This window comes from Globicephala melas, chromosome 10 (genome assembly GCF_963455315.2).
Source record: "Globicephala melas chromosome 10, mGloMel1.2, whole genome shotgun sequence".
In the NCBI taxonomy this organism is placed as follows: Eukaryota; Metazoa; Chordata; class Mammalia; order Artiodactyla; family Delphinidae; genus Globicephala; species Globicephala melas.
This window is the reverse complement of record NC_083323.1, coordinates 85698593-85725550: the sequence shown is the minus strand read 5'-3', so window position 1 is coordinate 85725550 and position 26958 is coordinate 85698593. Positions and strand designations below refer to the sequence as shown.

At 36.1% G+C, this 26958-nt stretch overlaps 2 protein-coding genes across 3 annotated transcripts in view; one reads left to right on the top strand and one right to left on the bottom strand.

The window, feature by feature from the left end:
* The first annotated feature begins 1596 nt into the window (after positions 1–1596).
* On the top strand, positions 1597–26705 carry PYROXD1 (pyridine nucleotide-disulphide oxidoreductase domain 1). 2 transcript variants are annotated; one of them, XM_030841417.2, is made up of 12 exons: positions 1597–1803; positions 4460–4540; positions 9998–10117; positions 12645–12773; positions 14731–14804; positions 17812–17972; positions 18745–18845; positions 19842–19977; positions 20881–20993; positions 21635–21757; positions 23529–23666; positions 24662–26705. In XM_030841417.2, exons 1-12 carry the CDS (start codon positions 1720–1722, stop codon positions 24908–24910), a joined length of 1509 nt encoding a protein of 502 aa, XP_030697277.1. In that variant the 5' UTR covers positions 1597–1719; the 3' UTR covers positions 24911–26705. The 2 variants fall into 2 exon arrangements, with proteins under 2 accessions (XP_030697277.1, XP_060161961.1); XM_060305978.1 differs by lacking the exons at positions 1597–1803; positions 4460–4540 and adding an exon at positions 7846–7867.
* Positions 25624–26958, bottom strand: part of RECQL (RecQ like helicase) — a 32802-nt gene continuing 31467 nt past the window's right edge. The window contains exons 14-15 of the mRNA XM_030841415.2: positions 26496–26625; positions 25624–25904 (exon numbers count right to left, since the gene is read on the bottom strand). Of these exons, the coding sequence (XP_030697275.1) occupies positions 25752–25904; positions 26496–26625 (283 nt within the window). The 3' untranslated portion in view covers positions 25624–25751. The remainder of the gene's footprint in view (positions 25905–26495; positions 26626–26958) is intronic.

The window sequence follows — 26958 nt, the reverse complement described above, 5'->3', positions numbered from 1 at the left end:
CCTCTCATCTACATCTGGTCTCTTTCCATTTCCTCTGGGAACTTGAGTTCCAGTCTGTTCTTCTCTTTGCCCTCCACAGAGAGGAAATAGCTGTCATAATATACCAGAGGATCTAATACATTTTTAAGGGACTTCAGGGAAGTCTCATGCTCCACCCACTTACTAATTCATTCAGCACATTTACATGGACACTCACGAATAATTGAAGATTCAAAGAGAGACAAGTAATCCCTGAGATGAAGGAGTTTATGATTGGGGTGTGGCGAGGGGGAATCAGACCTGCAATAGGTAAAATAAAGTGTTTTAAGTCAAGAGGTACCCGGCTCAGTCTGGAGGACATTAGATAAAGCTTCTTAGGGGAAGTGATGGCTAGTTAAACCAAAGGTCAGTGAGGATTTAGCTAGGGAAAATCACTGAGAAAGAGCATTACAGAAAGAGTTATGTGCAAATGCTCAGAAACTAAAGAATATGCCATATCCTGGAAGCTGCAAGTGTGGTTCAACCTAGCTAGAGCACAGTGAGATGAGGGAGATCGTGTGAAAAAAAAGAAGCAAGAGAAGTAAACAAGACTAGATCTATATGGGTTTAAAGTCCAATTTCCTCTTGCTAGAAATGCTTTGCTTGCTTGCTTGAGAGAGTAATTGGACTTAGAATCACTTATTAAAGTGCCTACTATTTAACTTAGTAAATCAAAACTCAATAATTATTAGAGCTATCAGTAAATATCTGTAATTAGATGTGTTAGGTTTTCTCGTTTATATAGGCTGGTTATTTCCAGAGTTTTAAAGAATTAAAGGGGGATTGATAACTGCCAGTTTTTGAGTGAGCCATTTAGAGAAATGGTACCTTCTTAATTTTATAATACAACCCCCAGGGGAAATATTATATGAGACAGCAAAGGTAATAGTAAATAGTAAAACAATTAAATGGTGAATACTGTAATAATATGAATATGGTAAAAATAGTTTTAAAAAATTAGATTGGTAATATTTAATTCAGCCTTTACATGCTGCTATTTACTGAAAATTGGGGAAGAACGCTCTTTTATTTTGACAAAATGTCAAGTCTATATACTATGGGAACTTTTTGCTGAGGTCAAAATTGTAAATGGAAATAACTTCTTAGAAAACAATAGTAGTATTGCTTTTGTCTTGATTAATGTGTCTATGAAGAATGTGCTTCCAAAATATAAAATCTTAGCTTGCTAGGTTAAGGGTAGGGAAGGATTATGTTCCTTCTACCAGGAACAGTGTGAGCTGAGGCTGTGTTTAATTTCCCGCAGGAACGAACAGTGAGAGCTTCATTTATTCTAAGAACGGTCTGCCCCGTGAGAACACTGGTCTGTTTTTAGACAACCTGCCAAGCCTCTTTTGACAACCCATCTACTTTACTTTGGTTTTGTCTTATCTTTATCAAATTTTCGTGGAAAAACTACATTCAGCTGTGGCGATGGTAACGCAAAACCCCGGAATTGCCAAGCCGCCTCCGCGCTTTAGGAAACGTAGCCCCGGCCGATACGCGAAGAGAGTAAGTATGAGCTCCCGGGTACCCGTAGCTCGGAGAAGCGCGAAGAGACTAAGTGTGAGTTCCCGGGCACCCGTAGCTCTGGTTCTCAGGGGCAGGCACCGAAAGGGGCCTCCCCGCGCCACTCCCTCTCCCGGACTGTAAACTTTTCCGGCTTCCGCACTGTAGTCCTAAAACCGCTGGAAGTTCGAGAGCATGGAGGCGGCGTGCTCGACCCCGACTGCGGGGAAGTTCGTGGTGGTCGGGGGTGGCATCGCGGGTGTCACCTGTGCGGAGCAGGTAAGGGGGGCGCGCAGGCGGCTCCGCCTCTCCTCCATCCCGGAGGCGGTGGCGCTTGAGGCTCCTTCCCCGCCAGCCTTTCCTAGTTTTTTTCCAGGTCGCTCTTTAGCCGCTTCCTTTTACCCCTCTCACTCCTTCTTGCTCCCAGATATTAGATACTGTGTCGTGGCCCCAGGTGATGTCCTTAGTACCTCGCAGGCTTCGCTTCCGCCTCAGGCAGGAGCGATGGCGAGCAAGTTATTAGGGGAAACGCAAAGCGGACTGAACCCGGCTCTGGTCCTAGTAATGTCAAAGCCGATGGGGAGGAGGGGGGGGGTTACGACTAGTAAGTCCTTGGTCAGAAAATTCAGCCCCCTTTCTTAATTAGCTGATTGAATCCCGCTTCCGCACGGCTGCCCAAGTCCTTAGTGCATCATAACTGAATGGTAAAGAAACCCTTACGTAAGTTTCCTATACTTTGGACTCCCAAGATAGAAGAGGTATCATCTCTAGTAATGTTTTTAAAAACAACCGGCAAGGGATTAAATGCAGTGAGGATATGCTTTTCTGATTTATAGTGAATAATCAGACCACGTATATACATGTACATGTATTCCAAAAGGGACTGGATTATTCTTTTGGTAAACAGTAAACAGATGTAATATTCTTATGACATCACTGATGTCATAAGAAATTGAAGACGTTTTTTCCCTTAACTTTTAATCTTTGGATGTGTAGTTTTCATTTATTCTCTGAGTAAACACCTATAATCCAGGCACTGTACTAAGGGCTGATCAGACTAATACAAACAGAGTATGGTACCTCCTTTTTAGAGACTCACAGCCTAGTGAGTCATGTAAATAAATAAATAAGTAAAAGTAAGTAAGTAAGTCATTTCATCGATGTGTTCACTACCTTAGGGATACCTGTGGAGTTGGTAAGGAGTGGATTAGGAAAAAAGTATCCTTTATTAAGGGAGTTGTCCTTTTGTCTTAGTACAGGCATACCTCATTTTATTGCCCTTCAATTTATTGTACTTTGAATATATTGCATTGTTTACAAATTGAAGGTTTGCGGCAACCCTCTCTAGCAAGCCTTATTGGCACCATTTTTCCAACAGCATTTGTTCACTTCGTGTCTCTGTGTCCTATTTTGATAATTCTCGCAGTATTTCAAGGTCTTAAATTATTATTCTATTTGTTATGGTGATCTGTGCTCAATGATCTTTGATGTTACTATTGCAAAAAGATTAGCACTCGCTGAAGATTCAGAGGATGGTTAGCATTTTTTAGCGGTAAAGTATTTTTTAATTAAGGCATTACATTTTTTAAGAACACATTTTTTTTTGCACACTTAATATTGGCAACTATAGCGTAAACATAACTTTTATTTATTTATTTTTGGCTGCGTTGGGTCTTCGTTGCTGCGTGCGGGCTTTCTCTAGTTGCGGCGAGCGGGGGCCACTCTTTGTTGCAGTGCGTGGTCTTCTCATTGCAGTGGCTTGTCTTTGCTGCGGAGCATGGGCTCTAGGCACGCGGGCTCAGTAGTTGTGGCTCACAGGCTCTAGAGCGCAGACTCAGTAGTTCTGTTGTATGCGCTTAGTTGCTCCGTGGCATGTGGGATCTTCCCGGACCAGGCCAACCCGTGTCCACTGCATTGGCAGGCGGATTCTTAACCACTGCACCACCAGGGAAGTCCCTAAACATAACTTTTATATGCACTTGGAAACCAAAAGTTTCATGCAACTCACTTTATCGAGATATTCATTTTATTGCGGTGGTCTGGAACCGAACCCACAATATCTCTGAGTTATGCCTATATAGAGGAATGAGTAAAAAGTTTACCAAGTAGACAAGAAAAGACAGACTTTCGAAAGGGAGGCAACAGTGTAATCTCAGGTGGAAAAGTGTGGCACCATCTGGAAGCAGCAAAGCTTAAAGCATATGGTTTAAGCTTTGCTGCTTGGGGAAGATGACCAGAGATGAAGCCAGAAAGCGGTAGAGACCTGATCATAAAGGATTTTATAAATCGTGCTAAGAATTTAACAAAGACTTATATAAGTAGTCAAATGATTTTGAGCAGGGTAGTAATATGATCAAATGAAAAATTTTGAAAGATGATTAGTTACAATGTGTTTGGAGCAGGGGAAGCTGGTTAATATGAAACTGGAAGGCTAACTTCAAGGTGATTTTAGTAGCATAATAGTGGAAACAGAAAGTGGGGAAATAAATTACAGAATATACAGAGGAAAGCAAGATGGAGAGAGTGATTATATTGTCAAATATTATAGAAGTACTTGGGAAAGGTGCTAAGCTTTTAAATGTTTTATTAAAGCTTTGCTTAATTTCATTCTACTAAAGGCAATTGAAATTATTATTTTATAATAAATAGAAGTTGGTTTAACTGTTAATTAAGAAGATAGTTTCTTCTCATCCTCTTCATGATAATTGTTGAGTTTAGTGTAAATGTATTTTTCATTTTAACAATATGAGAGGGGGACATTACTCACCACTACCCCATAAATATGACCAAGACCTTTAGAGGAAGAACAGTGAGTTTTTAGTTTCCTAAGTTAATAACATTATTAAAATTGCATTATCCCTGTCTCACCCCACCATGCCATATGTACTAATGCTTAGTTATTTATCATATTTTTCCTACTTGTTTTTTTAATAAGTTGGCAATTCACTTTCCATCAGAAGATATTCTCCTGATCACAGCTTCTCCTGTCATTAAAGCAGTTACAAATTTCAAGCAGGTAAGAACCTTTATATAACTTTCTTAGTATTACTCTTTAAAAAATACAATCACTCAAATAGCAGTTAGTGTAATTGTAGTATTTTAATTGTTTAAAATGACAAATGTTCTTTTGATACTCATTTTAAAATCATAGCTCAAAGTTTAAAATTGTTCAGGTTGAATACCAAAAGCACCTGGAATGGTACTGAATTTCTAGTTTTCTCTTCTTCTCTCCCATCTTTTCTGTCCCACTCAGAATTACTTTTCAGAAAATTTATCTTTTGAGGAAAGATGTTACACACATATACATGTGTATCTTTATGCAAATATACTTGTGTATCTTTATTGTAAATGTGTGTGTATATATGTTTATGTGTTTACGAGTCAGAAGAAAAGTGCTTTTGAGGCAAGTTTACACTTGCAGATAAGTAATGTTTCAGATGTGTCATAAGCATCTCAGAACAGTTTGTAGTTTGTGAGTTTATTTTACACACTTTATAACATTATAATAGGAGTCTGAGAACATTTGGGTCATAGTATCAAAGAAAAGTGGTCTCCAAACATTTCTGATCCTGTACCTCACCTGTTAAAAACTTTTGAGCTCATATTTTAATATTATATTTATAAATTATATACATGTACTACAGTGCTACAATTGTGAATATTATAATGCCTATGCAAAAAATAAATGAATAAAAAGATGAAAAACATAAATCTTTTCTTCCCACACTGCAATGAAGACTATTAACATAGTCTTTGATTCATTAGAAGTTTTCCCTTATAATACTCTGATAATAGATTGTATCTTTTTTTCCTTTCAGCCTTTTGTCTAAGATTTATTATTTATTCATGTAAAGGTTAGAGACTTGATGTTAAAGAGGAAAAGCAACCTTCTCCTTACCCATCTCCCACAAACACACCTTTCCAATCTTGAAGTATGTTTTATAAAAGTTCTTTATATATTGTCTCCCAGGGAAGAGATCAATATACAGTTAACCTACCCCATTCTCATATATAAACCCCTAAGATTTACATAAGCCCCTAAGACCAAGGTTAATTTAGTGCCATATGTTGCTCTTTATAACCTGCCTAGAGATATGTAAGATATCTTAGAACCTTTGGTACAGCCAAAAGAACTATGGGATTGGGAGAACCAGAGAACAAATTATGGCTCTTAATTTCTAAAAGAAAAAAGTATATATTCAATTACGGCTAAGAGTACATACATGATAGAGAGATGTATAGCTGAGTCTTCTAATGTCTTTACAGAAGACTTAATTTGGTGTAATGATCCCAGAGTTGTAAGACCTGAGTTTAGTTTTTGCCAATCTTTTTTTTTTTTAAGTGTTGTACAATAGAAGGAAAAGAACTTGGGTTCTAGGCCTAACTCTTATTTACTGGCTATGTAACCTTGGCAAATCTCTGTACCTGAGTTGCATCATTAGGATAATATCTTCCTTGCTTAACAAGATTGTGAGCTTAAGATGTACTAATCTATGTGAAAGTGAATTAAAATAAATATTGCAAATGTCAGTTATTCTTAGTGTTTAGAAGTCAGAAATTGCATTCTTGTTATCATTTTTTGAGCATCTAGATTATTTACCAACCAGTGTGCTAGGCACCCAGGCTATAGAGATTAAAAGTATAGAACATATGTCAAAAAGTCATTAGTGGTTATCCCTGGGGTAAGGGGAAAGTGAGATTTAAAGAGCGGTAAAGAAGGATTTTAATATTTAATCTTTATTATGTATTGTTTATTTGTTTAGTGTTAAAAAGAGCACATATTCATGACTTGTGTAATTTTTAAAGGAGAAAAAGGATTAATAATAATAATAATTCACATTTATGGAGTACTTATTATGCTATACTTCTAAATGTTTTAAATATATTAATGTATTTAATTCTTAACCCTGTGAAGTAGGTCGTTATATTATCCCCATGTTACAGGTGAGGTAAATGGGTCACAGTGAGGTTAGGTAAATTTCTGAGGTGCATAAAGTCAGGTTTTGAAACCAGGCACTTTGGCTGTAGGGCCCTCATGGTCAATTTCTCAGAATGATTACTTTCTACTGGGACAACAGATATGCAAGAAATAGTTGTCATACAATATGATCATTATCCTGATAGAGGCAAAAAAACTGAGGTAATATTCCAATACATGCATATTTATTTTTATACATAGAAAACATTGTAAAGGAGTGCCAAAGCCTGCCTTTGCGAATCAAGGAAGCCTTTACATTGGAAGTTGCATTGAAACTGAGACTTGAAAAAAGTTTTCCAGTGTTTGTAAGAGAGCGAGTGGAGGTAGGCATGTGCCAAGGTCATGAAAGTGTGTAGCTATGAAACATGCCCCAACAGGGACCAGTTCACTGCTGGCGTGTGGAGTGTGAGTCTGAACCAGTAGGCAGGGGCCAGATGGTGACGGGCTTGTGTGCCATGATGCGAAATTGCACTTTATCTAAATTTAGATATGCCAAACTGTTGGAGCATTTAGAGCAAGTGAAAAGACTGGGCTGGAGACGGTAATTTAGTATTCACCATTGTCTCAGTGTCAGTTGAAGCTACAGGCCTGGCTTGCACTTTCTCAGGAAGGACACATGCCGGGAGAAGAAGATGGGCCCAGTGGTGGTGTCCTTGGAACACTAAGCGGAGGTCAGAGAGAAAGGAGAACTTAAAAATGGCCATCCTTCTTCTTAGGCTTAGATCTAAGAGGAAAACTGTGAAAGAGCAGTAACCCTAAAGCCAGGAAGGCAAAAGTTTCAACTAAGAGGAGTGGTCAGTTGTGTCAGATCCTGGGGAATGGTCAGGTAAGATGATGGCTCTAAAGTAGCTATTTCTAGTATAAATCATTGGTGACTTTGAGACAGTTTATACTGTTTTGAGAAATTAATGGGAGGAAATTCTAAAGTGACGGTTAGCATAAACTTTTCTCTCTTGAAAAATTTGGCTGCAAAGGTAGAAAAGATAGAGTGGCAGCAAAAAGAGGACATAAGGTCTAGCGTTGAGTTTTATTCTTTTACGGTGGGAAACACTTGAGCCTGTTCACCTGTTGAGATTAAGAAACCAGTGGGTGGGCTTCCCTGGTGGCGCAGTGGTTGAGAGTCCACCTGCCGATGCAGGGGACACGGGTTCGTGCCCCGGTCCGGGAGGATCCCACATGCCGCGGAGCGGCTGGGCCCGTGAGCCATGGCCGCTGAGCCTGCGCGTCCAGAACCTGTGCTCCACAACGGGAGAGGCCACAACAGTGAGAGGCCCACGTACCACAAAAAAAAAAAAAGAAACCAGTGGGGAAGCCTGAAGATGAAGGAGAGCAAGGAATATATAACAAGGAAGGAGTCCTGAGAAGGTGAGAGGCGATGGGATATGGAGCGCAGAGCAATGGATTGACTCTGAAATAGTGGGAATGGGTCAGGGAAGGGTGGACACTAGCAAAGAAATGTCTAGATAGTGGGAAAGAAGTAGTCAGAGTTCTTAGTGGTCTCTTCATGCCTAGAAGTAAGGTGATTTACTGAGAATAAAGAGGATAGAGTAAGTTCAGGGAATATTAGAATGGTGAAAGTTTGAAAAAGTCACTGACGGAATGGAATATGTTACTAAGATGTTATTGCTCTTCTCACTATGTTGACATTTGCACTGATAGTATAAAAGCAGTGGTGGCTACTTACATTGATAGCCATTTTGTTCTTCACTGCCACACAGTTAGTGAAAAAAATAAAAGCCAGTAAAAAAACATGTTAGTTTTATTAAATCTTGACTCCTGAGTACACATCTTTTTAATATTCTGTATGATGCAATGCGATGTATGCATAAAGCTCTTCGGCATACAACGAGTACAACGTTGTCTCAAGGAAAAGCAGTTGTGCAATTGCTGAGTTGAAGATGAACTAGCTACTGTTTTCATGGAACATCAATTTTACTTGAAAGAACAGCTGACAAACTGGCTATTCATGTTTGGAAAATGAATGAAGTGAGCCTGTCACTTTAAGAAAACAACTGATGGTACTTGTTGCCATTATGACAAAACGAGAGCTTTCAAGCAAAAATTAGATTTTTGGAAAACTCATTCTTCACTGTGAGCCTTATAGTACTTAGACTTTTCTCATGAAATTGTTGATAATAATGAATGTGGTTTTTTATATTTATTGATATGAAATGTGTCAGTATTTGGAAGATCTCTGTTAACTTAATGAACCAGTATTGTCCAAACGACTGATGTGTGATGTTCCAAGATCCACTCAAAGTGCAGGATAAACTAATGGATTTCACAGTCACAGTATGAAAAGTTCTTGATATGGTTTCAAATTCTACATTTCATCTATCTTTAAGAAACCATCACTTGTTGAGTTTTAGTGTGGCATCAAGAAGAATGTACAATTATCTGAAAGGGCTGCATATCTGTGCGAGACTGAACTCTCTTCATGTGTTGATACTTCAACCAAAACAACGTTGCAGTGGTTTAAAGGTAGAAGCAGTTTGAATGCAGAAGCAGATATGCAGCTATCTTCTGTTAAGCCAGATATTAAAGAAATTTGCAAAAATGTAAAACAGGGCTGTTATTCTCACTTAATTTGTTTTGTTTTAGAAAAAAATAATTTTCATTAAAGGTATGTTATATCAGTGTAACATGTTTTTATTGTTGTTACTTTTAAGTGAATTAAGAAATACTTAAATTTCTCAGTTTTAATTGCTAATGCAGCAAATATTGCTAAGTGTAACTCAAAAAAACAAAAGCTCATCGGGGTCCTCAATCATTGGTAAGGGTGTGAAGGGGTCTTGAGACTAAAATGTTTGAGAACTGCTATAGCCATGCAGTAGCATTTCCATGCAGTGTTTAAGGCCAAATACCAGTCTGAAAGGTGTGTGGTACTTCTATAGCAGACTGGGTATAGGACTAGAGAAAGCAAGTAATTTGGTCTGTGCTTGGGCGTTTTCAGGGTAATTAATGGTTAAGGATAAGAGAGCAAGGAAGGATTTGGGGAAAATCCTTCCCCAGATCCATGGCACATCATTTGAAGTAAATGATCCACAGTGGAGTCCTAGTGGGATAGGATGGAAGGTAAGTCCAAGAGGATGCTGATGACTTTGGAGAAGAGGAAAGAAGAGTCCAAAGACTAGATCACAATAAGGTTAGCTAGTAAATGGAGAGAGAGAGCTACAAGGATAAAGAAATAGTAGATAAGCTGTTTGATTACACTATACAGAAGTAAGTAGTGTTAGCCCTAATTTTCCAGGCCAGGAAGCTGAGGCTCAGTGACTTTCTGAGTTGCCCAAGAGTGGTAGGACTAGTATTTGAATTTAGGTCTTAAAATGCAAGAGTCTGGCCCTCTTTTCACTGTATATAGTGCAGTTGGCAGACTTTCTTGTTTTATGAATATGAAATAAATAGTGTATAAAAAGAAATGAAAGTTTTTTTTTTTAATTCTTGAAAGGAAAAAATTTTTTAAGTATACATTTTTATTTCTTTTATCTAATACAGGTTTCTAAAGTGTTGGAAGAATTTGATGTTGAAGAACAACCAAGTACCATGTTAGGAAATCGCTTTCCCAACATTAAGGTTATAGAATCTGGAGTAAAGCAACTGAACAGCAAAGAACATGTAAGAGGGATTTTTTCTTAATGACATTTGCCATTGTTAAATCTTGGTGAGGTTTTGCCTGCCTTCCTTTGACCCCCACCTGTTCCACCACCTCCCAAGTCTCTAGCTTATAAATTTCAGTGACATTGATTTCTATTAGTATTACAAAAACTTACACTTTTTGTGAGTTTATTGGGTCATATAATTAGCTTAGCCTGGCATTTTAGGTTTTACATTTTAAATTAGCATTAACATTTATATAGTGTTCACTGTGTTTTGGGCACTGTGTTAATAAGTACTGGGATACAGTAGCAGTGATAGCAGGAACCTACTCCCGGTAGCTCTCAGTGTCATAGGGAGTACAGCCATGCGTACGTTTAATGTATGCCCATAGAAGAAAACAGTTGTTGAAATATTATCAAAGCTCTGATGGTAGGTATTCAGAAAGACTCCCAGATTGAGTAATATTTGAGCTGTCTTTTAAAGATGGGTGAATTGAGTTCTCCAGGTGGAAAAGGACATTCCAGGAAGAAGAGATTACGTTATGGGTTCAGAGACCCAGAGAAAGGAAAGGGGCATGTGGAAGAGTGAGACTGTCAAAGGGGTTGGGGTGTGGATAAGTAAAGGAGATTGGCCGACTAGCCCAGAGAAATAAGTAAATAAGATTGTGAAGAGCTTTTTATGTCATGTTAATATTGAGTTTATTTTATAATCAGTGGAAAAAATAGTAAAGAGATTCTAAGTGGAGCCAGGAGTGCTAAAATACTCTTTTAGGAAGATGGATCTGACAGCAGTGTCAAGGATGAACTGGGATAGAGCAGGTGGCCAGTAGCCAACAACCAAATTAGAAGGTGCTTGTAATAGTCCAAAATGATATAAGGCCCAAACGAAGACAGTCTCAGGAAAGGCAGTACCTCAGTCTCAGATGTCAGGAAGTCTCAGTGTCACATGATTAACAGTACCTTCAGATGAGCTTTAGGCAAGATAGGAAGTAGGGTTTGTAGTTGTTTCTCTAAAGCAGCTAACATTTGAGTTTTCCCTTAGGGAGAAAGCATACATGTCACATTTGAAACAAATAACTTGACAGGAAAAAAAAAAGTAAGAAAAAGTACTGAGTTTTATGAGAAAAATATTGCAAATCTGAATCCAAACACCGCAGTTATTTCCTAATACTTGTAATGGTAGTACTTGTTCCATGAAACACCCATGTCAGTGAACCTGCTCACTGAGGTAGGCTCAAAAGTATACTAATGAATTGTGAGGGAACTTATATATTAGGGCATTTGAGTGAATCAGAGTGCCACACGTTTCATTTGAAAAGTGTCCTACATAACATACACGTCTGCATTCTGTCATCCATCCTTTGTATTCTTTAGTGAATTAGAAACGATGTGTTTTACCTTCGTCTCTACTTCCAAAAATTTAACAGTAGCCAATGAAAAGTTTTTGTGTTTCTTTTATAGTAGCTAAATGCAAATAATTTTTTAAATTTGGTCAGTGCCTATAACTAACTTCTATTAGTTAAAATTCTAACCAAATTATCTAAAGGAAGACTTGTGTAACATTTCTGTATGATTATACTGTGTTGGTTTATTGGTTTTATGTATTTGTTATGTAGCTGAAGAGTTAGAATGGGTAACAAATATTTCAGTGGGTATGTAAATGCTATTTGGCAAGTTTTATAAATCAGACACATGGCACAAGGTTAACCTTCGAAACCATTCCAGCAAAGTCTGACGTCTCTCATAGTAGCACATGCTTATGTATACCTGCTTTCTAAATGCTTCTACTTTTGTGTAGATATTCATTCAATATTAAGGAAAAACAATGGATCTCTGATATGTATTTTTAGATTCATCTAAATTCATTAATTCAAAATTAATATAAATTTACTTTAAAGCCAGTACATGCTAGGATTTAAGGTTAACATGTTTTTCACTTATATGAAAACATAATCCCCAAACAGCATGAAGTTTGCTGGTAAAGTGATTATTTGTACTTAAGAATATAAATACTGTTTTTAGCACTTCTGATTTTTCAGATTAAGAAGATGTATTGTGACCTCTTCTACCATTCACTACTCCCCTGTACCCATAACAGACATTAAGGTCTGATATGATTAGAATCACTAGATCTTCTTATAGTATCTTCTCATTGAGAGCAGAATGTTCATCAAGGAAATGTTCATCAGAATGCTCAATTTGAAATTTTCTAAATTTCTAATCTAAGGTCAACATACCTTTCCAAACATGAGATTCCCTTGGTTTTATCCAAAATTTTGTGGGTACCTTTTTTTCCCATGGGAGAAGGACTAATTTTCATCAGATTTTTTAAATGGTTCATGCTTCTAAAGTGATTAGGAATCACTGGATTAGAGAATGCATTCTCATGCTTAGTTAGCTTTGTCATTGCTGTAACAAAGTATTGAGGGCCACCAAGAGGCAACCTTAATATATTTTTTGCTTTTGTCTTATTGAATGTTTAAAGTGCAGTTGTACCTATGTATAAATGTTCCCCCTCTCCTCTTTGTTGCTCTATGGTTTTACAGTGCATTTTAACTGAAGATGGCAATCAGCATATTTATAAGAAGCTCTGTTTGTGTGCTGGAGCTAAACCAAAGTTGATATGTGAAGGAAATCCTTATGTGTTAGGAATCCGTGATACAGACAGTGCTCAGGTAACATTTTGACATTGGGTCATGGGGAAGAAACATGAAGGTTTCTTAGACTTTTTCTACATTTGAATCAAAGTGTTCCACTTATAATGTCAATTCCTAAACTGTAGCAGCAGAAGAAAGGTTTCATGACTCATAAACCAGAACGTAGTTATAATGTTTTATTACTGCCAATTTGAGTTTAGTTTTAGTGGATAATTTATCTTGTTTTTTAATTCATGTTCTTTCCATTATGTGATATCCCAGAAGTAATGTCTATGCTGAAGGTTACAACTTACATTGCATACACATTCATTATTTTACTCTGATCGGGAGTATGTGATTTGCATCCTAAATGACGTAATGATCTTTTTCTCAAAAGATAAAGCATGTCCAAAATTTACTTCTCAGCAAAGAAATTAGTTAGTATTCAGAAGATCTTTGTCATACAGAATCATGACAGAATCTTAGAACTGAAAAAGACACTTGTTTGTTGTTCTGCTCAAGAACAGTGATAAACTATCCCAGTAAGGTGAAATTCTATCTTCAGAACCTTGTACAACTTCTTTTGGTAATTTATTTCAGGGTTCATTGACCCTTACTGCCAAAAACCTTCTTGTTTTCTAGTCACAATACTATTGTCTTACCTCAAGCTCATTGTTGTTGTTCTGTCCCATGAAGTGGTAATTGTACATTTACATAGTAAGATTTTATAGTCTTGAAAACTGGTAGTATTTTCTTCTTAAATAATTAGGAATTTAGACAATATTAGAAGAACTGGATTATGTTCTTGTAAACATTTTAAGTTCATATTATCAAAGATTGAATTCATAACTGTGTTACAGCGAGGCCCTCTACACATATGAATTCACTGAATCCTCATGATAATCCTGTGTGACAGTCATTACTCCCACTCTATAGAGGCAGCTGAGATGGAGAGACTAAGAAATTTAGCTGTACTAAAGTACTTATTATCAGAAGTATAATCTAAACTCAGGACATTCATCTCCCTGTCCACTGCTCTTTACAGGTCTTTAATTACCTACTGTGTTCAGTGAAGGACAAAGTAGAATTAACTTCAGGTTTTTTCTTGTAAAATTTAAAGAAGTCAATTCAGTGGTTATGTATTGTACATTACAATAAGTTTTGGGGTCCATTAATAGAAATGGTGACCTGACATAGTAGGAGGTGGAATTTAGCTATTCAAGTGTCATCTTGAAGCAATGGGACTATTCTCTACGTTAGAAAGTACCATAAGAATGACTCCTGGTATTTTTTTTTCTCTCCAAGTTCATTGTGATCTTTTTTGGGGGGAGGGAGGGAGGGATGGGAGGTGGAGGCATCAATTTGCTGTCTTATAACGTAATAACATTTTAAAATAAATATTAGACATTATGTGCTTCCTACTCCCAACAGCTTTATCTCTATCATCTTAATACTTACAGAGACCTTGAGATATACTCACCTCTTATTTCCATTTATAGTTGGGGAACCTGAGGTGCAGAGAGGTTAAGCAGTTTGCCCAAGGTCACCTGGTTAGTAACTGCTAGAGCCAGGGACTCTAGATCTGTGCCCTTAACCACTGTGCTGCTGTGCTTCTCGTTCCTGCAAGTTCCAAGTGCTGAGTAACTGCAAGGAAAGTGTCAATTGAGGGACTAGAAGGAAAGGAAGAATCCTGTTTCCAGGGTCTAGATCAATGTCATGTTGGTAATTGATTTGGTCAAGTAGTTGGGAATGTGGTAAACTAAAGACAGGCTCTTGGTGCAATTCTGAATGTAGTGACATAAAAGGCAAGGAAAGTCAGGAAGAGGCCTTGCTATAAAGGCAGTTTGGGGTGAAACATGGAGGGAGCATTTATTATATTAATTGGGATGGTGTGTCCTGGCAGAGTGGGAAAGTGAGGTTTATTATCAGTGAAGCCTGTTGCTTCAGGCATTACCCACTATTACAAAACACTCTTTTCATTTTCTTTTTGATACAGGAATTTCAGAAACAGCTTACAAAAGCTAAGAGAATAATGATCATAGGAAATGGTGGTATTGCACTTGAATTAGTGTAAGTACCTGTATTTGAATATTATGTAAGAATTGCTCTGTGATACATGTGATTAATTGACAGACTAGAAGACATCTTGTTATCCTAAAATCAAAGATAAATATAATTGTTTTTCATACATTTTCAAGGGGAAAAATCCACTTTATTTTTTTAGCTTTCATGGAATTCATAGTTGCAAAATTGACCTTATAAAACATAGGAATTTCGGGAATGCTTTAGGTCTCAAAGGGTCTGACACTGATGACTGTCTAGATTTGACCCATACATGTGTTCTTATAAGCACGTACTGTACTGAAAAACAATTGAAAACGTGTACACCTTTAGAGGTTTCTGGTGATAGTCCCCGCGACTTTTTATTGCTTATACCCATCCTGCTTCACTCATGTATGGTATCTGTCTGGCCGATGAAACGCAAAGTGTTTGTGAGTTCTGTTTCAGGGTATGTGGTACTCCTAGCTCTTGGTTTTTGGAAGTTGGGGATTGTGAACACCTTAATGTGAAATACTGTCATCTTAAGATGATACTTCAAGTTTAGAAAACATTGAGGACCTGCTGTGGTCTACAGAGCATTGATTCACTTTCTTTGTGATTTTATCTTTCAGCAGATGGCTGACATGGAATAGTCTAGATATTTTTCAGGCCAGAAAGTTGGGTCTGACTACAAAGAGGACAAATTTATATCAAAATAAGCAATCTGCCAAAGCCCTGTCTTTTCTCACTTTCATTCATTCCAACTCTGAGACTAGCTTTTTGCCCCTCCTTTTTAGAGGATGATGAATCCCAGTGGAAACCTGTAAGAGTTGTTGGATTGCCTGAGTACTAGGTGTGGCAGTCATTGTTTTAATTATGAAGTTTGAGGCATTGTATGGAAAAATGCAGAGAAAAAACTAGGGAGTCAAGACCAAACTGGGCCAAGAGGAGGGAGGCATAGATTTATTGTAAGAGGGGCTTCAAATCCTTATGTACACATGACAGATTTTCTCCATCAGTTATCACCAAAAGTATAACTTAATACTATTATTATTATTATTCACATTGAAAAGCTTTCTCATTCAAAAATGTTCAGAGTTTCACAACATTTAATCCTATTCCTCACTTTCTTTAGGTCGCAGATTAAAGACCACATACTTGGATATAAAACACATAATTTTATATTCAGTAAACTCTGGTAGTTTAAGAAAGCTCCCATATAGTGTTATTCTCTCGGTTTAGGTTTACTGAATGATTAGGACTTTGTCTTCTCTTGATGAAAAATGACATATCCAGATTCTTTCTGCTTTTTAATAGCCCCCGTGTCCCACTGAGACTAATGTTGATTTCTTCAGTATACTTTTATTTCAGTTATTATCTCTTCTTTCCAAATGTAGGTTAATCCTTTGTTTTTCAAACATAGTTTTTCATAATTTCACAAAATTTAATACTTCTGTTTTTTAAAAGTGGTTTTAAAAATGAAAGCAGTATTTCCCCTATGGGTGATGATACCTTCATGCTTACGCATCTTTCTGAGGACAAGTTCATAGGGTAAGAGGATTAGAGGGTGTCTCGTGAGGTACGGCACACCCAGGAGTCACTTGTGGTGACTACTTAGAGTAAATACAGCTCGCTGGTCTAGCATCAGTATTTTAAGCTATTCTGATATGTGTTATGTTGCTGTACTACTTTAAAATACAAAAAAAAAAGGTAATTACAGAAATTTCTAGTTTATAAAAATTAAGGAAATCATTTCATGGTAACTGTGTGCCTATCTGTAAATTGACATAAAATTTATCACCAAATGTGTGTGTATTCTGCTTTCTGCTCATCAGCAATGCTGTATGACCTGAGCAGTGTTAAGATAAAATGTTCTCCAGATAATCTGACATTTAGTAACTATAAATACTCTTTGCTGGCATAGGAGAGGAGGAAAAATAAAGGCCCATTGGAGAAAGCAAGGGACTCCTTTACCATATGCCAGAAAGCATGAACATCAGGTGATCTGAAGTCAGATGTACTAAACCTTCTTTCTTTTATCACCTGCTTATTGATCAGCCTCAAAAAGTCATATAACCTAACTTACATCAGTCTGAGATATAAAGATGGTAGTACTTTTTACCATAAATCAATGTTAAAAATTAATAACACTAATACACTCTTACTACCATTGTAATTTCAAATAAAATCCTAGTGTAGTTAGGATGACCATATATACTGTGTGTCCAGGATTGTCCCAATTCATTTGTACCAAAACAAGTAGTAATAGCAGATAAATTATAATGAACTTCAGGGACCTTGTGGAATGAATATTAAGAAAATTACATTCTCCGTGTCCAAACCTAGAGATAAAACTGCAGGTGCTCAGGAGCTCTGGCTACCTCCTGAACGGTAATGGAAGGTGGCTTCCTTGGCCATTCCTTTCTTCCTCTAAGATCCTTCATTTTTCTGTGAACTGGATCTTTCTTTGGCTAGATGGCTTGGAAATTTCTGAGGTGAAGGGAATTCACTGCAGGGTAATTATTCTGTTAAACAAAGTTAAGATTTTAGTTTCTATCTCTCATTTGCTCCTTTTTCTGTGTCCTTCCATAATGTGCTTTGAATACATAAAATATTTGTTAGCAAAGAAGTCAACTGTTCTCAATATTGTAGCTATATAACATCTATAACATCTATCCGTTCATTACTGATTACTCTATAACTAGGTAATAAGCAAGGCACTGCTCACTCCTGGGAACCCTGGCGGACATTCATATAACTATCCTGTAGAAATTGAACACTCTGAAGTCATGTTCATTGTAATGAAATTTTACCTGATATTCAGTACATATATTTGTCACGTTTTTTCAGTAAACTGGTTACATTTCTTGTATTATTCTACTTAGCACGTATTATCCTGAAAAAGTGTTACATTCCTCTTTATAATCATTCTTTCTCAGTTTGCCTTAAAATAGTTTATTTACATTTGCCTTAAGAGATAACTGTTATTTGTAGATACAAAGAGTTTTTCTTCCAACTAACTTTCATATTCCTTTAGGTATGAAATTGAAGGCTGTGAAGTAATTTGGGCCATTAAAGATAAAGCTATTGGGAATACTTTCTTCGATGCAGGAGCGGCTGAATTCTTGACTTCAAAGCTCATTGCTGAAAAACCAGAGGCTAAAATTGCACAAAAAAGAACAAGATATACAACTGAAGGTAAATATAGCATCTAGCTCATTCATTCACAGATGAAACTTTATTTTTTTAACCATATAGAAAAAGGCTATAAGAAAATTTAGCAAAAATATTTTATTTGGGGATAGGAATATAGATATTTATTTCTATTTCCTTATGTGATATTTAAGATTTTATTTATATATATGTATAAAATATTTATAAGAAATATATTTATATATGTGTATATATGTGTATGATGTATTTTATATGAAAAATATGTATAACTAAAACTGGCAATTTAAAGTAAATTAAGTAAACCAGCCCGTCTGCATCTTTGCGGACAGATGCTCCAGTTGGACAAAACCTAAGGTAATTTTATTAAAAATGCAGTGAATTTAAAAACAAATGCAGCTTTTTTTAGTTTAAAAGAGCTTTTTTATTTTTTTAAACTTTTGGCTTATAAAATTGAGCAAGAATTTTGTAAGTTTTGGGGGTACTAAAAATTGACAAAATTTTCAAAATTTGATGTCTAATTTTCTTACCTTTCATATTAACCAGTGTATATAACATCCATAAAACACTTTTGAGTGTTTATACACAACACTCGATTGAAAGATTACCCATTTTATAGCTCTACATCACAAAATATTAAAATTATGATTAAAATGATTAATATAGATAAGTTTAGTCCTGCTGTATGAATGTATGTGTGAAAATTATTATATTGCCTAAAAACTTCTGAACAAAAACGTAATTCTCTGCCTGGCAGTTTTTATATCATTTGGATTTTGAATTGAGTTTATCCCTTCAGGAAGGAAAAAGGAAGCACAAACCAAAGCTAATGCTGGTAATACAGGCAGTGCCTTGGGACCTGATTGGCATGAAGGGTTGGATCTTAAAGGAACAAAAGAGGTATGTTTTCATATACTGTTTAAACGTATCTAAATGCAATTTTAAATTCTTGAACTGTTTGTTAAAGACTGGTTATAAGCCTATAGTCAAAGAATTGCTAGGTCACTTCCCTTAAACTCCATGGTTCTAGGAAAGGGCTTCAGTGCCACTTGGCCCCATTGAACTCTCCAGAGACAGAGATCTCCATACAGAGACGTTAGTGAATACACCTGTCCTATTTTAAATTAATCTTTTCTCAAAGGTCACTTTAGATGTAGTATAATATTTTAAAGGTTATTAGATAGATTCTAAATAAAATATACATTTAATATCCTAATTGCATAAGCAGATGACTTGCTTTTACTCATTTTATTTACTAGATATTTTAGTTTTTTAATAGCTGTTAAAAGGCTATGATATTTAAATATTGCAAGAAACATGCAGTCCTTATTACTGTGTATGATACCTTTTCAGCCTTCAGTAGGTTGGAAGGGGGCTGGCTTCACAGTGTATCTAATTTTTGTGATGGAAATTACACAAAGTAATTTATTCCTGCACCTTCAGGTCCTAAGATTAATGGTATTCTTAACCTGGGAACTTCAGTTTAGTTCAGTGAACATTTATTGAGTATCTCCTACCTAACTGGCATTTTACTAAGATTCTGGAATATAACAATCTGGGATATATCAACTTTTTTTTTTTAGTCTGTAACGGTTGTAATTTAAAAGAAATATACGTGTAATTATCAGGGAAGCTCATAGTAAAAAGTATGCCCTTGGTGCTACCTGCCAATTCAACTACTAGATCTCTCTAAGTACTGACTGAGTTTCTGCTTATTTCTTTCCAACAGAAACTGAGAGCCATGCTTGTGGGCATTCAGTGTGTTTTCTTTTATACTACAAGAATTATTTTTTCTGTATGTTTTTATAAGTGTATTATAAATTTTTTCTTCATTGTCAGTAACCCAGATCATTCTTTCTAGAAGTATTATAGTGACCAGTACTTCTTTTATTTTAGTTTTCTCATAAAATTCACATTGAAACTATGTGTGAAGTAAAGAACATCTATCTTCAGGAAGAATTTAGAATTTCTAAGAAAAAGTCCTTGACTTTTCCAAGAGACCATCATAATCAGTTAGTTATAGCTGACAAAGGTAAGTGATGAAAGAAGAAAAAAAAAACACATTTTAAAAGAAGACAACTTAATATTGCTTTATTATATTTAGAAAACAGCTTCATATTTCCATATAAAAACTTAAATGTGAAAAGTAAAAATAAAACCATAATTTAATAACATAAATCATTTTGTTTTCACTACCTACTCTTTACATTTTCTAATAAATTGTAGAAAGCGTAACATCTTACGTAGGGCTCATTATGTTTTGACCATCATAACGCGATGAGTTAATCAGAATATCTTGTGAATCAAGACAAAACATAAAAACTAAAAAAAATCTGATACTCGCAAAGGTGAAGTGACACCCTCAAAATCAAACAATGAGATCTATAAATTTGAAACTAAGGCACAGATCTCTTAAAATTCCTATTCTACACTCCTGTGAGAATTACTCAGAAATACACTCACCCAAACCTACTGTATGGGATATCCCACTCCTCTGAATTCTTTGAATTTTTTCATAGGAAAAGAGAGTGTTAGAGTTTGAATGTGAATAATAAGGGAAAACATTGAAAAGTGAGTAACCTAGTTAGACTAAACTCTCAATGGAGTATAATCTATTAATAAAGATTTTTAAAGGAATAATTTATAAAGTATTATCAATTTAAATTTACTTTGTTAGAATTTCTATGCCTAAATTTGAAGGAAAAATGTTTAGAATGCCTGCCATAGTTTTGCGATTATACCCAAAATAAGAAGATGGCACTGATGACATTAAAAATTGTTTTAGCAGATGTACCTATAAATATTAAGAGGTGGTGTTTTAAAGTCATCTCCTGCCTTTTTCTTTCTTTCTCTCTTTCTTCTAGTCATTGTATTCACATAATGTTATAGACGGTGGTGATTACACTTGAGAATAATTTTTTTTTTTTATTTTAAGAGAGATGGCCTGTATATGTGGAATTGACCAATGAAAAGATATATGGCTGCGATTTCATTGTCAGTGCTACAGGAGTTACACCAAATACAGAACCTTTTCTCTGTGGCAACAATGTAAGATGAAAATTTTTGTCCCACTGTGAACACTTTTAAAGTATTGTTTATGAAGATCTCTAATTCTCAAGCATGAATAATTGTTCATTGTTTTGGCACAGAACTGTAATTTAAGATGACTGAAAACAGTTTAGTTTATATTCATGTCTTGATTTGCAATATTTTTTTTTACTGCTTCAAGTCCTTAAGCAGTTAACATTCCAGCCTAAGTGTCATTATTAAGGGGACATAATGCACAATTTATCTAAACGTTGGTAAGAAACTGATACCTCCTATGAATTCTTAAAAGTGATTCTTTTAGAGAAGCCAGCTTATATTTTTTTGCTTTTTAGCATCTGAAGTTTACAAAAACTAAGGAATATTTTTGTAAGTATGGGTGGGGTCATCATATGGTTATTGGCAATTTTTGATGTTCTAAGAATTTTAAGAATTTGAAGTTCTAAGAATTTCATGGGTTCGTCTTAGTAGGAATTTGAGTGCCTGGAAATTCAGCTTAGTTGTCTAAACTTGGCAGTTTAGCCAACTTTTCTCATTAAAGATCAGCATATCAATGTGTAGAATTTGACTTGCTCTTTTACTTTGGAATGAAAAAGTCACGTTTCTTTTTCTTACCTCATATGCTTATGAGGAACATTGTTTAGTTTGATGTAGCAAAAGACGGTGGCCTGAAGGTGGATGATCACATGCACACGTCCCTTCCTGACATCTATGCTGCAGGTGACATCTGCACGGCCTCCTGGCAGCCCAGCCCAGTCTGGCAGCAGGTAAGCTGGCATAGGTGGTCACAGGTTTTTATCATAGATTCCATCTGAAAATAAAGGAACTGCTACCTGCATATCCAGCTTTCTGGTTTTCCAACTTTTCTACTTTAAGTGGGAAGCTATCATAGAGTTTTTTTGTCACAAAAACAACAAACAAAAAGAACACTAGAATTTTTCCCTTTTGGTAAGTGATTATATAGTGATGGAATAGACTGGGATGTCTTTTAATTTAAAAAGAATTATGATTGTTACTTTGTTTTTCATGCTCAGATGCTTATCAGCGGTGTCCAGTGGAACTTTCTGTGATGACAGAAATACTCTATATTTCGGCAGTGTCCAGTCAGGTAGCCACTAGCGATGTGTGTACTAAGCATTTGAAATGTGGCTAATGTGACTGAGGAACTGAATTTTAATTTTACTTTTAATTAAATAGTCATGTGGCTAGTGACTATGAGTTGGGACAGCACAGCTTTGGATGAAAAAGTAGCAAACTGAGATTATAAACCGTACATTCTGTTTCTGATGACCTTATTCCTGTGGGAATTATTACTGAAAGACTGTTCCCATAGTAAGCAGAATTCCTCAGCCTAACAACCCCTTCTAACTGGATCTAGACCTCCTCCTGCCCCGACAGTGTTGCCTGCCTTGTAATGGTGGAGCAGAAGTGCTGGAGGAAGATACTCAGCGGCCAGAGGTGGGGTTGTTTTAGTAGGAGTAGAGACAGAGGTAGATGTTAACAGATGAAAGAACCAGTCAACGCTTATCTTGGTGAAAGACCAGCTCCACAGGTAGGCATGTTTATTCAGATTAACTGTGGAGTGTGAAGTAACTGTGGAGTGTGAAGTAGTGGGAGAACCAGATGTATTCTAAGCAGCAGCTTTGTTATTTAGTATGTTTTAACATACATCAGAGATAGCATCAACAAGACAGTGATTTCAGCCATAATTCTAAAATGCTTCAAACTAGCTTGTTTTTTAGTTTTCTCTACAATGACATCCAGTGTTGTTTTTACGGCATATCTGTCCCAAACTCAATTCGGAATTGGAGTTCATGGGATTTTTTTTTTTTTTTTTTAACATCTCAGCCCTCTAAGGGTTGAATCTAGGGAATATGTATATTATTATATCCTTCATGTGCCTCATACTCTGATACAGGAAGGTCCAAAAATAAACAGGGGTTTCTTACTTTGAGTGAATCTAATAAAACTTCATCTCTTAATTTGCAGAAGCAGTAAGTACACTAATTCATTTGTTTTATATAGTCCGAGACACAAACTAAAGGGACTCAGAGGCTAGAATACATTAGGTAACAGTGCAGCAGTGTAATATCGCAGGCCACTTCTGTTGGCCGTTCTCTAGTTGTTACTGTGCTCAGTTTACTCTGCTCCCTTACCGTAAGCTGCCTCTTACTTCATCAGACCCAACCTTGTTTAGAGAGGAGACTGAATTTTTTTAAAAAAAACTATCACTTCTACGAGAAATGCTTAAAGCTCATATCCATGAGTATGGTTATTATTTTTTGCATACAAAAAGACATTCGTTACCACACATGAGGTATAAGAATGACCAACACCAGAATCAGTTGGTTAGTGTGGACTGCTGATTGCTTCTGTGGCAAAGATGATTCAATCAATTACCTAACTAGCTAGATCTAACTGTTCTCAAGGACTGTCAAGCACTGAACCCCTTTAAGGAATTTTACTAGGTTAAGGTGATAACATTTTTCAAATGATGATAATAAAAAGTTAAATTGCATAACCTTTTTTTAATTTCAGATGAGGCTGTGGACCCAGGCTAGACAGATGGGATGGTATGCAGCAAAGTGCATGGCCGCAGCTAGTGCAGGCGAGTCTACTGACATGGATTTCAGCTTTGAACTTTTCGCTCATGTAACAAAATTTTTTAACTACAAGGTAAGATAGATAAGCAGATTAGTGCCTTTTCTGCTCGTTAGTTTTTTGTGTTTTTTTTTTTGCGGTACGCAGCCCTCTCACTGTTGCGGCCTCTCCCATTGCGGAGCACAGGCTCAGCAGCCATGGCTCACAGGCCTAGCCGCTCTGCGGCATGTGGGATCCTCCCGGACCGGGGCACGAACCCGTGTCCCCTGCATCGGCAGGCGGACTCTCAGCCACTGCACCACCAGGGAAGCCCCTGCTTGTTAGTTTTGTAACTAATTATGATCATCTGATTTTCTCACATGAATAAACTTATATGGCTTTAATCACTTTACAAAAAATGACAAATTTCCTCATTTCTTGCAAATTTATACCTGGTTATTATTGCTGGGCTTAATCACTAATCATCTGATAATCATTACCTACCTTCTCACTATATTATTTTATAGTTCTGGGGGTTGGGGGGGAAATCTCCTCCAGATTTGTTCCCTGTTGGTGCATTTCTGAGTTTTAGTTGCAATTCACTCCTCCTTTTTGAAGAGAACTAACAGCTGTTCATACTCAAGAATGAGCAGGTACATCCCCCTACATATTATCTTATTTAATCCTCTTTACATCACTCTGAGGCAGGATTTTTCCTCCTAATTTACCGATAAGGAGAAACACGTACAAATATATACATACGGTTCAGGGAGACTAAACAATTTGCCCAGGAAAGATCAAATTCAGCTTCTTACTAAATCTTTAAATTGTGACTCACGCCTAATGTAGTCTACCTCCTACATATTTGTATATTCGCTAGGTATTTTTAATGTTCATACAGGTTGTATGGTAGTGTCATCTGTAGAGTAAATGCATGCCATGCAAGTGTTTTCTTTGGGCTCCTCCGAATGGCACTTTTAGCTGTAAATTTTCGTGACTAGATTTGCCATTCTAGGAAAACACAAAATAACTGCATATTATGTTTCTTTTTCATAGTCATTAAAATAACTGTTTTGTCTTTCTCTATATAGGTTGTATTGCTGGGAAAATACAATGCACAGGGCTTAGGTTTAGACCATGAATTAATACTGAGGTGTACCAAAGGACAAGAGTACATCAAAGCCGTCCTGCAGAATGGGCGAATGATGGGAGCGGTCTTAATTGGTGAAACTGATTTAGAAGAAACATTTGAAAACTTAATTTTAAACCAGATGAATCTTTCAGCATATGGAGAAGATCTACTAGATCCAAATATTGATATAGAAGATTATTTTGACTAAAAAGGGCATTTCAAGAGCTACATCGAGTTCCAAATAAGACAAAAAAGTCACATGCCAATAAAGTAAATTGACTGCACTGATTTAAAGATGACCATCTGAAGTTAAAAATACAGAAATACGAAGATTTTAAAAATAAAAATTCTAAAGATGAAATCAGTTCAAATCATTTATTTATAGATATATTTTTTTCCTAACACAGAACTGACCACTTAAGTCTTAAGTATTCATTTCTGTGTTCTTAAACTTAGACACATGCATTTGTGATTTAGATTTGGAGCAAATTTAACTATGTTGTTATCTACTTAGTCAACAGTGTGGTCTGGTTAATATACCAGAGCCATTCTCTGTGAAATGTCAAAGTAGGGCTGTGGTTTCAAGCAGCTTACAGTTTTATTTTACTTAAATAGAGGCGTAGCATACTTGCTAATATTATTTGTATGGATACCTTATTCCTTTTTTATTTAGTAAAATATTCAGTATAATAACATTGTTATCAAAAGACAGTTGTGTCAAAAGAAAAAAATACAACTAGTTATGGCAAGGCATAAAGAGCTTAAGATAGTTATATGAACTTATTAAGTATTTTACATTTAAAGGGTTTTACATTAAAATGATTTATTTTTCCCTTGTTTCATACTGTAAATTTATACAGTTCATGATCTCAAAATTTCAAAAGGTCTCAAATTCTCAAGTCTTCAATACTTAAATAAATTCTGAAAATATAGCTCCATATGAATAAAATATTAATGAAATTGTCTTAAAATTAAACTTTTGATTAACTACAAAACTAATGGTGTATACATGCATAAACTTTTTCTTAGAAGATTTAGAAGCACTCAACTCATGCATTATCAATTTTTCTTTTCTTAGCCCCTGTAATCTTACAATCAGGTTGCTGAAGCATGTTCTCCGACTTCTTCTGGAAGTTACTTGGAGTTTTTTCTTCCCTCTTTTTATCAGCTCCTTCGGAATGACAACTTTGAGGTGATTCAGCCTACAAAACAACAGCAAGACAAACACTGGTTAAAAATTCAGCTATTCCATTTTCTCAGGAGATTAATAATCTCAATAGTCCTTCTGTATCACCTCTTTAATTAAGTGTCCAGTGGTCTTGTTTTTTATCTTCCAATTTCTTCTAGTATGCGCCCCATCTTAAATAGAAGGGGCTGTGCTGTCAAGACCGTAAAGAACACCTGACATGTCCTTAGACACACTGCTGCCGGGTGTGCTTTTGCAGGCTTGAGAGCAGTTAGTTTGTGACAGTGCTTTTCAACCTCTGCTGCACAGGCAGACTTCTCAGCCAACAGTGACCACAAGCAAGGGCAGGGTGCCTCATAACATCAGACATTAAATGGAGTCTTCACATCCCAAAAGGTTGGAAACCCCTAGTCTATATTCTTCTACTCAATACCTCTACAGAACACAAAAGTAGGTTTTCTCTCTTCTATACCCAGATTCCAGGAAGAAAACTGACTTAATCTCTTCTTATGCTCCACTGGACCCAGGAGAGTACTAGTTAAAGAAAAGCATCCCATAGGCTTTAATGTCTTTTTCAAATATATAAAAACTAAAAATTAATAACTACCCTGAAACAGCTCTGCATGGGCTTCTTTACTTGCATTGTAATAACATGTTCCTCATTGTTCAGAAGATTAGCTTTAGGTCCTATTTTCAGATATGAGATGGTAGCATAAGCTGTAAAACTGTAGTCTTCTCTGCAGAAGATAAAGGCCAATGATCAGGTTTTGACAAATTGCAGACAACAAACTGAAATTTATAAAAAAAAAAAATAAGTGCAATAATTTTAAGTAACATTGATATGAAATATAAAACTTTTTAGTATAAAAATGTAGTTTATCTTTATAGAAAGTATTTTAGTTTTGTGCTTTTTTGACATACAGTAATCAAAGTTTGAATTTGTTTACTAGGTAAATTTTGCATAGCGTTTAAAAGTTCTTATGAAACAACCACAAAACCATTTGTTCTGCTGCAGTTATAAAAATGAGAATCATAAAGACAACATGAAAGGGCAAGAAGTGGGTTTGTAT

Excerpts from the sequence above, each read along its gene's own strand:
- PYROXD1 (XM_030841417.2), top strand. The coding sequence starts at position 1,720 with ATGGAGGCGGCGTGCTCGACCCCGACTGCGGGGAAGTTCGTGGTGGTC. Across the intron at positions 4,541-9,997 it reads CAGTTACAAATTTCAAGCAG|GTTTCTAAAGTGTTGGAAGA; the intron begins GTAAGAACCTTT and ends TATCTAATACAG. Across the intron at positions 17,973-18,744 it reads AACAAGATATACAACTGAAG|GAAGGAAAAAGGAAGCACAA; the intron begins GTAAATATAGCA and ends TTATCCCTTCAG.